At 41.1% G+C, this 15,788-nt stretch overlaps 1 protein-coding gene across 1 annotated transcript in view; it reads right to left on the reverse strand.

The window, feature by feature from the left end:
* Positions 1-15,788, reverse strand: part of SNCAIP (synuclein alpha interacting protein) — an 81,343-nt gene that overhangs the window by 17,385 nt on the left and 48,170 nt on the right. The window contains exons 4-6 of the mRNA XM_072360280.1: positions 14,239-15,095; positions 12,442-12,621; positions 4,313-4,426 (exon numbers count right to left, since the gene is read on the reverse strand). Of these exons, the coding sequence (XP_072216381.1) occupies positions 4,313-4,426; positions 12,442-12,621; positions 14,239-15,095 (1,151 nt within the window). The remainder of the gene's footprint in view (positions 1-4,312; positions 4,427-12,441; positions 12,622-14,238; positions 15,096-15,788) is intronic.

Consider the following 15,788-nt stretch of genomic DNA (forward strand, 5'->3'; position numbering starts at 1 on the left):
GTACTAGCACGGTCCAGGAACTGCTTTTGTACGACCTTGCTTTCAGTCTCTCTTACCTTTCTAGGATATTGTCTATCAGAAGCCTGCCTTTTGGTACTTTTTTTACCTTCCCCAAGGCAATACACCACAATACTGCAGTTGTTCTATAAGAAGATATTGCACTACACCAACACATTTTCACAGACTGTATATGGAAAAGCAGGCATGCCTGTACTCTAGAAAGGACATTTGAAACAGCACAGCTTGCATGCCAACCTGAAGAACTTCTTACAACATTGGTGGTACTTCATAAGCATCTTTGGAAAACTAAAACAGGAGTATGCACAGATCACTGAGCTGAGCTGACTTGTCATCATGCCCCAACTCATGACTACTGTGCAAGAGGAAAAGCAACAGCCCTAAAATCAGGAAGTCTGCCACCCTGAACTCTCTGTCAGTGTACTGACTTGTTAGGGGAAAGATGGAATCTCTGTCTTTTTAGGTGTCCTCAAAGCAACTCCATCCATTCAAGCACCTGAATCTCTGCTTTCTGCTTCAGAGGGCTTGACTGCCTGGAACTCATCTTCTTTGTATTTCATTTTAGCACCAATTTCTTTTTATTACAGGGTATGGGAATAGGTATTTGTATTTCTTAGCTGAATGCCAGCTGATATAGCTGATTGCCAACACAGCAAGGCAACCTGAGATCACATCTCCCTTTAAAAATACCTCTGAGCAATTTCTGGAGATGCCTGTAGTGTTGGCAAGCAGCACAGGAGGACTGCACTACTCCTGTGAACTGTGCTTATGTATTAATAATGAAAAGAATAATATTTTAGAGAAATTCATCTGCAGAAATGGAAGACGACTATAGCCTAGATATTACATTATTTTTTTCAGAATGTATTTCTTCCATAACCAAAATACTGAGCATGGTCTGCAGTTTTACAGTCCCAATCAGCGTGGAGCAATGCTTTTTAGTTATTTTATCAACATAGAAATCAAGTACAGCGATAGGTAACTAAGTGACATCATCTCCACTTAGAGAACTTAGAACTGATCACGAGCACATTACAGGCCTGCTGAAATAGTTTGTGTTTCCCCCTGATGTATCTTTGACATGACAAACACAGGGAAAACAACTTTGTTCTTCACTTATAGAAGTATAAGAAGTCATAAAGTATTTATCACTTTAGTAACACATGCATTTGGTAGAAGAGAGCTCTTAGAAATAGGCTTAACATCATCAACTCGATTTCCTCAGACAAAATGAAGAATAACAGCATTTATTTTTAAGACTTTGATGAGGTAAAATAATCACATACATGTTGTGTAACAGGATCCGATAAATACTGTCAAATTATTCAGCTTATCTGATCATTTTAAGACTTTCAACAGTCTTATTTTGTATAAGTGCTTAATATCACTCTGGCACAATTCAGAGCTAACAACAGTTCAAACTTCCCTATAAAAATAAAATCTGGGAAAATATCATAAAACATATTTTCTGTTTTGGGACAAGCTACAGACTTTGGCTCCATCAGCTGGCTTCTAAATAAGAAAAGCAGATAATAACAACTGTCCAAATTGTTAAATGGACTACAAATGGATGGCGTAGCGTGGCTAAGTGTACTGACTCTACAGCTAACCTTTGCCCCATTACTTGATATTGATTAATTAATAAATTCACAGTAAATACTAGGTTTTTTAATTGAAAACTGTGATATGTGTGAAAAGATATATGACCATATATAGGTGAAGGCAAAAACCTTGAAGTGCATAAATGTGCATGTGTGTGTCTGTGCTACATACTCTCCCAGCCCATTGTGGTCTCCAGCAGTACACCACTGCCAAGAGGCACACAGAAACCTTTCTAGGCCATCAGTCATGCTGTAGCTCTGGTTCCCTGAAGCCCCTCCTGATTCTCTTGCACCTGAATGTGACAAACACTTGGCATTCGCCCACACTCCTGTGTAGTCCATGTTGGAAAGAAACTATGGCTCTTCAAAGCCAGGACTAAATACATTTGCCTGTGTCAGAATCAGATGGTATGTGATGTGCCATGCACCAACAACCTGTTATGGGAAGCCTTATCAACCTAGGCTGCTTCTTGCAAGATATCATGCTTAAAGAAACCCTTGGCAGGAGGTATGCAGACCAGGCTACAGGGTGGTTATAAGCTCTTCTTCCATTAGTTGAACACGTTTCCTCTCTCACTGGACAAAATACAGCACCGTTGAGATGCTTTTGGAGTCTGGCCATGGATCAGGTTTGGTGATCTTTAACATAGGAGCTTTGCTATGAACTCACTTTTGCCGCCCATTCTAAATGATAGTTATTCAAGAAAAATACAGTGTGCATGCCTAATGCCTGGGGAAACAATGGATGGGCTGACTCATAGAAAATGATTCAGTAACAGGTCTTCCTTGTAAAAATATTACTCTTGTAATTCTGCCAAGACCAGCGTTTACACAAATTATCTCTCATGTAAGTAATGGTAAAATAAATTAAAACTTTGAGGATATTGCCAACTACACATTTGAATATCTAGACCTTCTTCTTCTTAACACAGTTGGGCAAGATAATCTGGCTTCTCCTCAGCCTCAAAATTCCTTCATATCTGCAAGGCATTTATAGATTATAAAAAAATAAAAATAAAAAATAGCTGACATTACATGTGAACTCCATTTGGCATTCAGCTAACTAAAAAAAATTGGCAGCACTTTTTATATCACCTTTCTACATTTCATGCATGGTTAACTGTAGCTGGTGTTTCTTAACTGGTGGAGCTTCCATTCTGCTCTGAAAAGAATATCTGGATTAAGCCTGCCAAATCTATTCCTGACAGTAGACAGCATATCTCACTGAAAAAAAAAAAAAACAACACAAAAACACAACAACAAAGTTCATGCATTTAGTTTGTATAAACATCTTTAGAGATATGGAAAAATTAGGCCAGTGACAGGAAGACAAGAACCTGAATAACCTGAATTTGTATGAAGCTTTCTCTTCCGAACTTTCTTTCTAGTAACAAACTTTACTCAAGGTTCACAGTTCTAATGGGGCTCCCAGCTTCCTTATATCCAGTGGAAGTTTTATAAGCTGAACTTGTTACAGAAAGCACGACACAGTTAATCATTATGTCCAGCAGATTGCTAATTTGCACCAGTGAGATATGCATAGCAGGTGAGCAAAGAGATAACAGAGGACTTTGCATAGCATGGGAACAAAGGTGTCTGTATTGCCTTGGAAAGCAGAGAGATAAATAGTGGACTTCCAGATTCACAGCCTTCCAGATGTGCTCCTCTTTTTCCACCCTGCTCCATTAATCTATGCTTGGAAAAAATGAGTTAACAGCAGAAACACACCACGTATTTTTATGGCATAGAATGAGACAACCTTGCTTGCACAGGAAAAAGAAAGCTAAGTTTCTTTGAATCAACACATTGCTTGTTGCTTTAAAATAACAAAAACATTAGCAAAACAATAGTATATTTTCTGCACGTCCTTAATGTCTTTTGAAGATAATGGGTGATACGAGTGGCTCACCTTCCAAGAACATTAGAGAAGAAAAACCAGTTACTATTCCTTGTATAGTATATTCTTGAGAAGGTATTTTGAAGAGGGGTTATTGCAAGGTCTGTTTAGGAAAAACAGACTGTAAGGGGAGAATGTGGTGCAGTGGAGTGGTATATGTTTCCCCAGACATTAGCCAAGTACCAAAATGCTGTACTTCTGTGGTTTCTCATGATTAGATTTATATATAAGCTAGGTGTGGAACAGGATTGGTTTGCAACATATTTTTATACATAATTCTCAATAAAACCAGAGTTGGACAGATGATGTCCAAGTTTCACCATGCTTTGCTTCACTGCCAATATAATGAATTCCTAAATCGCCACAACATGCCAATTTTCTTTTCTTTTTTTTTTTTTTTTTCTTTATTTTTTCTTTTTGAGATTAATCTCTCCTGGAAAAGGAATCTGAACTATCCAAAAAGTCTGATGATTTTCTGATATGTCCTAGGAGAGCCCTAAGGGATCATGATGCAAAATTCACCTAATGGTCATGGCACTGATAGGCTGGCATAATAAACCAGCAAACCTCACCCAAACCATTACTTAAACAAACAAACAAACAAAAAAGCCTAAACAAAAAAACAGGACTTGAGAAGGAGAATACTGAAAAAAAATATAAAGTGGGAAATGTTCTTTCAACATTTGAACTAATTACAAACATCTGTGTTTAAGAACCACAAAATGATAAAGAATCTTTAAACTGAAATTCTTATGTGAATAACACAATAATCTTCTTGAAAAAGTGAAAATCATACCTGACCATAGCAGCCAGCATAATGAATAAGGCTTGGGTGATCTTTTGAGCAGCTTAACTCTGCAATAGCTTCTGTTTCGCTCACCATCCACCGAACACACTCCAGCTGACCATTCTAAACAAATTAAGAAACATGAAAAATCTTATCTGTTTCAATCCAAACACATCTACTTAACAGGAAAAAGCTTGTTAGTATTATTAGCATGTTATGAAATTCTGGTTTCTCTGAAAGTTCATCTTTTATCTGTTCTCAAGCATTACGTTTGTTTATCTTGCCGTCACGGATCAGATACAATCTGGTTACTTACAATATGCCATCAGCTTACACTTGCCCTGGGATTTCCATCTTCTCATTCCTAAATGTGCAGCTGAGTAAAACTGTTAGCACAAAATATTTGCTGAATGGTACCACAGCATTCATCAGTTCAAGAGGCAGTGAAATAATATTACACACACAATCCGATGCTTCTTAGATACTCTTAGATCGTAAAGAACAAAACAGTAGCTACCCTTCTACAACCCATACAGTGAAACTCAATGTCTGGAACCAAGGTTCCTTTGCCAAAATACAGTGAACAATGAATTTCCCTATAAGGTCTAGTTTTCATTGATCAATAACTAAGTGCATGCAAAATTAAGCTATTATTATATGTATGTCATTCTGAAAGCAATGCATCCTATTTATTTTAATGGAAGCTACAACAGTTTCAAAGAGCACAACAACACTCTTTAATAGAGCAAATTCCCAGCTACAAAACATTATTTTTCAACATAGTCACTACTACTAGCTCTACTTTTACATCAGTCATCAGTATTGAACAAAAGCATGCATGCAAAGCTCACAAACATCTGTGCTGTCACCACTGTTGTAATGCACCACCCATCATGCCACTGTGCTCACATTCACTGTTTGGTCTTCATAAATGTTCAGCAAGCATCAGTGAATGTCGATCTGGGCCATCCTTCTTCTCATGAAGTAATTAAGTTATACAGCTTGGCTTTTTATGCACTTCCATGTCAGACATTTGTCAGACATTTTGCCAGACTGCCCCTCTGCTGCCATATCACCAACACTAGGACATTGTTGGCCAACATAATTTTAAAAAGGAGGCATTACTTTTGGAGCAGGTCTTGTATATGTCGTATCTGAACACTTAATTCTTAGAAATAGGACCTGTGATCACAAAATCACAGAATGGCTCATGTTGGATGGGACCTCATGAATCAACAAGTTCCAATCCCCCATGCCATAGGCAGGGCAGCCAGATGTTAGATCAAGGCTGGGTCAGCTTACCCAGGGCCCCATCCAACCTGGCCTCAAAACCTGCAGGGATGGGGCATCCACAACTTCTCTGAGCCACTTGTTCCAGCACCTCACCACCCTCACAGAGAAAAACTTCCCTTTGACATCTAATCTAAATTTCCTTTCCTTCAGTTTGAAAGCACTCCCCCTTGTTCTATCACTATATACTGTATAAAAAGTTGATTTCTCTCATGTTTATAAGCTCTCTTCAAATACTGCAAGGACATAATGATGTCTCCCTGCAGCCTTCTCTTCTGCAGACTGAACAAGCCCAGCTCCTTCAGCCTCTCATCAGAGGAGAAATGTTCCAACCTTCTTATCATCTTCATGGTCCTCATCTAAACCCTCTCCAAAAACTTGACATCTTTCCCATTTTGGGGGCTCCAGATTTGGATGCAATATTCCAGCTGGAGCCTCCTGAGGGCAGAGGAGAGGGATAGTCCTCTCCTTTGCCCTGCTGGCCATCCCTTTCCTGATGGAATTCAGGATAACACTGGCCTTCCAGGCTACAACCACACACTGCTGGCTTATGTTAAGTTTCACATCCACAAGGGCTTTCTCCTCAAGGCTGATCTCAAATAATTTTTCTCCCAGACTGTACACATATCTGGGATTACCTTGATACAAGTGCAAAACCTTGCACTTTGCTTTGTTGAACCTCATTAGATTCACATGGGCTCATATTTTGGGTTTATCAAGGTCCCTCTTGATGGCATCCCTTACTTCTACCATATCAACTGCACCTCTCAGCTTGGTGTCCTCAGGAAACTTGCTCAGGATGCATCTGATTCCATCATCTACATTAAAGATGTTAGAGAGTGCTGGTTCAAAGATGGACTGCTGAGGGACACCGCTTGGTGTCCTCCACCTTCAGCTGGACATAGAGTCAATGACCACAACCCTCTGGCTGTGACCTTCCAACCAATTTCTTATTCACTGAATACTCCACCCTTCGAATTCATATATCTCCAATTTAGAGATAAGGATGTGATGGGGGACCATGTCAAAGGCCTTGCAGAAGTAGATGACATCTGTTGCCTTCCCTTTGCCCACCAATGCCATCACTCCATCACAGATTGTTCAGGCATGATATTCCCTTGGTGAAGTTGTGTTGGCTGTCTCAGATCACCTGCTCATCCTTCTAGTTCCACAGGTCCTCCTTCCTCTCTTTCTTATAAATGATAATGATGTTTCCCTTTTTCCAGTCCCCGCAGACTTCCCCTGACAGTTAAATCTTTTAAAGACTGGCTCAGCAACCACCTCAGCCAGCTCCCTTGGGACACTTTGATGCAAGTTGTCTGGCTCCATAGACTTGTACACATTCAGGTTCATGAGCCAGTCTCAGACTTGCTCTGCCCTTACAGTGGGGGGCATTTTTCTCCACCAGTTTCCCACCAAGAGGTTCAGGGATGTGAGAATCCTGGCTGCCAGTGAAAACTAAGGCAGAGAACTTAGTGAGTACCTCAGCCTTCTTTTATAACCAGTACTCCTTTCTCATTCATCAGAGGAGGGATGTTCTCTTTGACCTGTCTCTTCAATCCAATGTACCTATAGAATCCCTTCCTATTGTTATTAACTTTCTTCACAAAGTTCAGCTCCATCTGTGTCCTGGCTTTCCTGATCCCGTCTCTGGAAGTCCAGACAGCATCTCTGTATTCTTCCCAGGTGACACATCCTTGCTTCCACTGCCTGCACTTGCCTTTCTTTTCCCTCAGTTTGACCATCAGATCCTTGCACAGCCATCGTGGTTTCCTGTCTCCCATTCTGGCTTTCCTGTACTGAGGAACAGAGCTCTTGCACTCTCAGAAAGGCATCCTTAAAACCTTAATTCCAGCTTTGTTCCAGTGCTTTGTCCCTGAGGACAGCTTCCCAAGAAATCACAGAATCTTAGAATGGCTTGAGTTAAGGTCCAAGCCTCTGCTATAGGCAGGGACATCTCCCGCTACACCAGGTTTCTCACAGTCTCATCCAGCCTGGTGTTGAAACCTTCCAGGGAGGGGGAATCCACAACCTCTCTGGGCAACCAGTGCCAGTGTCTCACCTCCCTCACAGTAAAGAATTTCTTCCTAATATCTAGCTTAAATCTACTCTCTTCCAGTTTAAAGCTATTTCCCCTTTTCCTGTCACTACCTGCCCTTATAAATTATCCCTCCCCACCTTTCTTGTAGACCCCCTACAGGTACAGTCAGGCCACGATACGGTCCTCCTGGAGTCTTCTCTTCTCCAGGCTGGATGAGAAGAGAACCCCAGTTCTCTCACCCTGTCCTCAAAGGGGAGCTGCTCCAGCCCTATGATCATCTTCATGACCCTCCTCTGGACTCTCTCCAACAGCCCCATGTCCTTCTTGTGTTGAGGCCCCAGGCCTGAATGCAGTACTGCAGGTGGAGTCTTGCAAGAGCAGAGTAGGGGGCCAGAATCACCTCCCTTGAAATGCTAGTCATTCTCTTGATGCAACCTAGGACACTGCTGCATCTGATGCACAGATGAGGATGTGAATGATGCCAGTCGTTTTATTACAAGTTCTCACATCACTTATATATCTTCACAAGTTTTCATAGAATCATAGAATCACCAAGGTTGGAAAAGACCTAAAAGATCATCCAGTCCAACCATTCACCTATTACTAACAGCTCCTTTTCTTAGCTTTCGCATTCGCCCCTACATGTCAACAGAACATTCCACAAACACTCTCTAACTGTTCATGCAGGCACTTCTCCGATCAGAGTCACAAGCTGTTCTTTCTTCTTCTAGAGGTGCCCTTGGTTCCTATGCTGTTTATCCTGCTCTACAGCTGCTGCTCTGTACAGTCCTTCTTGTATTTCCACAGGACACTGTTGGCAGCCTGGGCTGCAAGCACACACTGCCAGCTCATGAGTTTACATCCCCAAATCCCTCTCCTCTGGGCTGCTCTCAAGCCATTTTCCACCCAACCTGTATCTGTGCTTGAGATTGCCCCAGTCCAGAAGCAGGACTGTGCACCTGGCTTTATTGAACTTCATGAAGTTGGCATAGGCCCACCTCTCAAGCCTGTCCAGGTTCTCCTGTATGGCATCCCCTCCCTTTAGTGTGTCAACTGCACCGCTCAGCTAGGGGTCATCTGCAAACCTGCTGAGGGTGCATTCAATCCCACTGTCCAAGTCACCTACTGTCCAAGTCACCTACAAAGGTGTTAAAGAGCACCACTCCCTACACTGATCCGTGAGGAATGCTGCTCATCACTGATCTCCAAAAATTCCTTAAACAGCCCAAAGATCGGTCTCCTGAAGTTCAGGGTTCTGACTTTACTCTTTGCCAGGCCCATTTTTCTTGAGTTCACGAACTCAAGCAAGGCATGGTCACTGCAGCCCAGGTTTCCTCCAATCTTAATGTCTTTAATGATTTCTTACACATTGATGGGCATCAGGTTCACCTCTGATGGGTCTGTCCAATACCTCAATCTGAAAGTTGTCATCAATGGTCTCTGGGAGTCTCTGAATTGCTTGCACCACACCAAATTGTTTTCCCAACAGAAATATGGGTTGAAATCCCCCAACGAGGTAAGAGTCTGTGAGTATGACACTTATTTCTGATGAAGCAGCAAGGCGTCATCAGTAGGCTCCCCTTGTTCAGATGGCTTGTCACAGACTGCAACCACCAGCTGCCTTTTAGTGGTCCCATCTCTAATCTTAAACCACAGGCTCTCAACCTGTTCATGACTTACTCAGCAGGAGCTCCTCACAGCCTACCCACTTTTTAAGATAGAAGGCAACTCCTCTTCTACTCCTTCTATCCGGATCCCAGTCTCCAACTCAGGACTGAGGAGGACACTACTTGTGCTCCCAGTCCCCTCAACACCTTCCCAAGGGATGTAAAGCATTTTTTGATATTTTTCAGTTTCCTGATTGCAGCCTTCTGTGAGCTGGATTGAAAGAGCAGGAGGGGATGGTAGTCATGCAGCTTTATCATACCTTCTTGATGTCTTCTTCTTGACATCCCTAATTTGGCAGGAAGCAAACGTCTCCGGAGAAGTTATGGGGGAGGCAGATGGATGCCTTAGTGCCTCTCGGCAAAGAGTCTCCAATTACTAACACTCATTGACTTTTTTTTTTTTTAGTGGCTCCAGTTGTGATCAAACACAAACAAGGAGTTGGTTCTTTTTCTGAGCTTCTTTTACATCCCACATTAAAGAGTCCCCAAGTACTATCCACAAACTTACAGCTATGTGCAAGTTTCTATGAAGTAGGATGTAGGGGCTGCAAAAATAGATGAATATATTTTCTTCAGAGTTTGCTTGTGGGCTGGTGTAAAGGCAGGAATTCTAAGCAGCTTCTTTTGCTGCAGTTTCCCCTTTCAACAATGATACCTCAGCAGATGTAGTTTGTCACAGCACACACTCTGACCTGCTCCTACTTCACTGTTCAACTGTTATTTTCATGAAGGTATTGTATTCTTTATAGCTAAAACAATAATTTCAAGCACTCCATCAAAATCAAGCCAGCAGAGAGAACAGAGAAAACTTTCTGAATGCATAAAAAGGAAAAACTTATTGTGCAGAGGAAAGAAATAGTCAAATTCAAGTTCCAGATTTGTTTTTACAACAACAAGGATAAGGATGCAAAAAAAATTAACCCACTTCACATTTCATGGAAGAAAGAAAAAAAAACAGAAACAATTTTGTCTGTTCTATTTCTTCCATATATAAGCATGTATATACACATTTAAGTGCACATTCTTTTACTCCACCTGCTTTCTTCTGTTTTCAACATGACTAAGGTGCTGGCTACAATATACCACAACATTTTAATTCCCTAGATTATAGCTCAATGTCAGAAAGAAGTCCTGAATCAAAATAATCTACTGCAATCATTCATTATCTACTGGCAAATGCTATTTGTCACCACTAAATTGTCTGCTAAAGTTATCTGTCATGGAAATGTATGTTCCTGCACACAAGCTTTCTTTCATTCTGATAATCATCATTCTTGTGGAACATAGATGTGGGTCCCACACGGTATATGGCTATCTGAATTACAGTAAGAGCAAGAAGGATAAAGTTCACTCTATTCAGTTTCAGAGTATTTTGGGAGTATGGATTAAGAACTGTATAATTTAGTTAAGGCAGATCACCTTAAGACTCTTGCACATGACCAGCCCAGCCATCATGCAGGTCTTCATTAGAAACACTTGGGCCTGAGCACTCTTGTTTAGATGATAATTCTATTATGTTCACACATTTTTTCTAGAAATGCCAAAGCATGCTCAGGTGTTACAGAACTTTTACAGGAACTGATTATGAAACAGCAATCGTTCCAGAGAAAAAGTCAAACATAACTTTATCTTAAATGCTTTATCTACCCATGTTGAAATAACGAGAAAGAAGACTATTCCCAAGTAAAACCGTAAGACTTCAAATTTGCAGACTGTAATTATTCAGGTTGGACATAGGCCAGGGTATTGAAGCTAAATATATGACTATATATTTATGACTATATGACATATAAATATATGGACAGCAATTAATTAGTGTAGCTAACTATCTGTTTAAATTTATCCTCATTAAATGGAATAAAATCCCTGAGATCAGCATGAGGTCACCAGGTCACTGTAATGACCTCTCCAAGATATAAACCTGAAAGCTGGAATCTACTGGGTGTCTGTCAGTTCCTCAAGTTTCCCAAGAATCAAACAATTAAAAAAGAATGAAAAATCAGAAACAGTCATCACCATTACCATTTTTTCTTCTGAAGGTACACAGTGACTAAGAGGAACGGTCTTCGACCATCCAACCTTACTTACAAAAGACTCAGGGTAAGTTTGGCTGAATTACCAGCATTCAGTACACAGCAAGTTTTAGTTTAGCAAAGATACACCATTCAGTCTCATACTTTGCTGTATATTAGGCTTTCCAGTAAGCTTTCATCCTGATTTTTGCAGTTTCTTACAGGTGGCTCTGTAGAAATGTAGATTTTAACTTTGATGCAACTGTTCCAGACAGCCAGGAAGTTCAAATCTGGATGTGGATCAGTTTTTTCATGCTTTGTAAACACGGTCTCACATCTATCTTTCAAAATCCCACATATATTTGTAAGAGGTTTTCTGTTCCCTAAAGATACAACTGAGCACGAATTAAATTAATGTTCCTGTGAACACTGCATTTTTTAGTCAGTTAATTAATTAAAATATGAATGTATACTCAGTGACAACAACATACAAAAACATCAATGTTATTCTTACAGCTGACACTGCATCCTACCTCATAACAGAGGTACTTATTGGTTTAAGCGGTACTGTTCTTTTCCCATTTAACAAGAGGCTTGAAAAATAACATCCTGCTGGATATATTACCTACTCACATCACAGAAAGAAGCTAAATTGCCTTTATGCCTTTATAGGGCCTGGAGCATCTCCCCTATGAGGAGGGACTAAGTGAACTGGGTCTGTTTAGCCTTGAGAAAAGAAGGCTGAGAGGGGACTTGATCCAGGTTTATAAATACCTGAAGTGTGGGAGCCATAGTGGCGAGGCTGGTCTGTTTTCAGTAGTGCGTGGGGACAGGACTAGGGGAAATGGGCTGAAACTTCAGCATAGGAAGTTCCGCATGAATGTGCGCAAGAACTTCTTTACGGTGAGGGTGACGGAGCACTGGAACAGGCTGCACAGGGAGGTGGTGGAGTCTCCTTCTCTGGAGATATTCAAGACCCGCCTGGACGCCTACCTGTGCGACGTGGTGCAGGGAGCCTGCTTTTGCAGGGGGGTTGGACTCGATGATCTCTAGAGGTCCCTTCCAACCCCTACAATTCTGTGATTCTGTGATTATGTCACATTACAGTAGAGACAGAGACTGAGTTACCTTTATTGCTAAACCAGCTGGAGTTAGCTGCTCCATGTTTCTTTCATTCAAACAGTCTTCACCCATCAAAGAAGTGAGATGCTGCAGGCATTCTGCATGTCCCTTTGATGCTGCTACATGCAACAGATTGTTGTCACATTCATCATGAATCTTATCCAGATTATCTGCTGCCAAATGTGGCTGTTAAAGAAGGTGTTACACGTTAGTTACAACAGGATAAAAAGACACTGTGAACTTTAAGCTTTAGAACCCAAGACACAAGACGAAGACATTTTCCTATAGGTATGTTCTTTTACATATGAAAATCAGAAGCTTTGCATCTGTACAGCACCTGGCTACCATCAGCAAAAGGATGGAGGCAGGGTGCTCACTGACTAGATTCACTGCTTAGTTTCTTTCCAGGTCCAAATGGCATGTAACAGTGCAAGATCTTCAGTAGCTTTAGCTTCTTGTTTTACTTTTCCCAACAAAGAAGTGGTAAAAACATCTGCATTTCCCTAAGTTCTGCCTATTTACAGTTGATTTCTCTATCTCTTCTTTGATTTTATAATAATGAATCATCAAACAGGAAACATCCATGACTGACTCCTAAAATGTTGCTGTTTAGTTCTGCTCATCACAAAAGTGTCTGCTTGCATTTAGCAAAATCTAATGCAGTTAGAACATGAGAAGACTTTTATTTGGTAGCTTGTTTCCATTAAAAAAAATAATTTGTTGGAATATTTACCCAAAATCACAACCATGACTTAATACATTACTCCTGCCCACATCTAATTTTCAGACAAAACAATTGGAATGATAAACTCCAGCAGTAACAGTGGTAAATTCCTAGAGCTGTGCAGACTTGCCAGACCACTCACTGATGAATTCACTTCACTCAGAGGTTATGACCCATTTGGACAAAATGAATGTTTTCTGCCCACCCACCTACCTACTATGCCCTTATTTTTTGTTTGTCTGCTTTGTTTTTACCAGTTACCAACATTTCACAATTTGGGGTAAATTTTCTCTTATTTCTTTATTTACAGAGCACTCTACTATACTCTCCTACCCCTGCCTAGTCTTTGGATGTCTGCCTTTGTTTTTGCTGTTATGTTAATAGCATGCCGTTGTGCTTGAGCTAGGCTGATAAACAGAAAAGCTAAACAAAAGTCTTAACAAAACCAGTTTAACTGATGCTGGACCTCCTCCAGCCACTCTGAGCGGGGATCACGTGTTCTGCATCACTGTGTTCACTTGCACCTCCTTACTCCAGTAAACATCACTGACAGTGTCTGATCACATAGCTGGAATTACTGAAAGCTTCAAACAGGTCAGAGGCCAATGAGGCGTTAGAGAAAGCTCCAGCCCAAGAATGCTGCTGCAACGAGTCAGCACAAACACTCCTGAATAATAATCAGAATACAACAGAAGGCCCTCTGTTCCCACTGTCTGCCCCTAAATAACAACTGAGATAAACCACCAATAACTGAACAAAGCAACCCACAAATGTTTTGAGAAACAAAACCCAGTTAGGATTAAAATTTGATATACTAATGAACTCCATGGTTATGATGTCTATCTTTTTGAGGTTACTACATAACCTAAGCAAGCAATCTTGTATCCCATCTTTGCTACACATTCGATTTAAAGATGAAAACATGCCCTTTTAACATTATTCACCCAGTTTTTAAGGAGCATATAAGATACAAAAAAGTGATGATGCAAAATGCACACCTTATAAGCTTTGTCAATGAAACAAACCACGACACAGAACTCCCCAATTCTATGTGGTTTATGAAAAAAGATGATACTTACCAGTAATGATATTTGCCCCTCCTTTACAATGTTTAAGATGCTCTTAAATTTCTTCACCTCTTCATTTCTCTCTTCTGGCCCCCCTGCGCTGCTCCAGCTCATATTCAGTTCCTCAAGCTGCTTGCTCTCTGCCACTGCTGTCTGCAGGTGAAAAGTCCTTAGGTGGCAGTTTGGCATAGTCTTCTCAGTTTTGTGAGCCTGAGGACCAACAAATGTCCTACAGAGGAACCCTTTGCCCTGGGCTTCAGATTCATGGACTGAGCTACACTTTGCTAAAGGCTGGGAAAGCTCTAATTCTTCTGTTAAATGGTTGTGCTGATCAAGGACAATGGGCTGTGTTTTTCTCAGCTGAGAGCCTTTCACAGGAGAGAGAACGCAGAACTGTGTCACCCCAGCAGGCTCTGTGTTCTCTGTAGGGCAGGTCTTGCCACTAACACCATTCACAGTTGAACATAGACTGAAATTCTTTTTCTCAGGGGCTACCTTTGTGAAAGGAACAAGTTGTTGGTTTGACTTAATATAAGGCACATCCAAAATTTCATCCATATCCAGGTCATAGTGCTCCAGCTCCCCAAGCAGAACAGTAGGCTCAATGTTTTTACTTTTAAGGTTGTCTCCTTCTCCCAGGTTCTGGTCATCATTTGGAGGTGCAGGCTGAGATTCGCTGCCTTTCTGGTATTCACCTTTCTGGTTCTTTTGGTCATCACTTTCATTGTTCTCAGAGCTCTCTGGCTGATGCTTTAATGGGGAAACCCTCTTCACTGGTCTGAATTTATTGCATGCATCTGCAATTCCTGTTGGTTTCTGTGCATTTCCAATAAGAGTTGAGCCTCCACAATTCCAGCTGCTGCTGGAAACTAGAGAAATAGATGAATATGACTTAGAACTGCTTATCATTACCAGATGAGTGGCATGATATAATATGCTTCAAAGGTATACCTGGCTAAGAAATAGAAACCTGAATAACACAATACTGTGTTTCAATAGTACCTTAGCAGATTTAATTGCAATTCTATGTAAAAGAGCTGAAGAATTTGACACTCTAGAACTTCAGTCTTCAAACAAGACATACACCATAAGCTTTTGTAATCTTAAAGAGGTCCAGAGGACACAGAGATGATCTGAGGGTTAAGCACCCTTCCTATGGAGAAAGGCTAAGGGAGCTGGGCTTGTTCAGCCTGGAGAAGGGAAGGATCCAGGGAGACTGCAATGTGGCCTTCCAGTACCTGAGTGGAGCTTATCACTATGAAGGAAGCCAAGGTTTTATATCTCACGATACTGACAGAACAAGAGAGAATGGCTTTAAAATAAAGGAGTGGATATTTAGGCTATATGTTAGGTTGGAAACTGTTACTAAGATGGTGGTGGGGCATTGGCACTGCTGCCCAGAGAAACTGTAGGTGCCCTGTCCCTAGAGGCATTCAAGGCCAGTTTGGGTGGGCCCTGGGCAGCTGGATCTGAGGGTGGCAACACTGCCCACAGCGCGGCATTTGGAGCTCAGTGAACTTTATGGTTCTTCAAATCTAGGCCATAGTGTGATTTCATGATTC

The sequence above is a fragment of the Excalfactoria chinensis genome, chromosome Z (genome assembly GCF_039878825.1).
Source record: "Excalfactoria chinensis isolate bCotChi1 chromosome Z, bCotChi1.hap2, whole genome shotgun sequence".
In the NCBI taxonomy this organism is placed as follows: Eukaryota; Metazoa; Chordata; class Aves; order Galliformes; family Phasianidae; genus Excalfactoria; species Excalfactoria chinensis.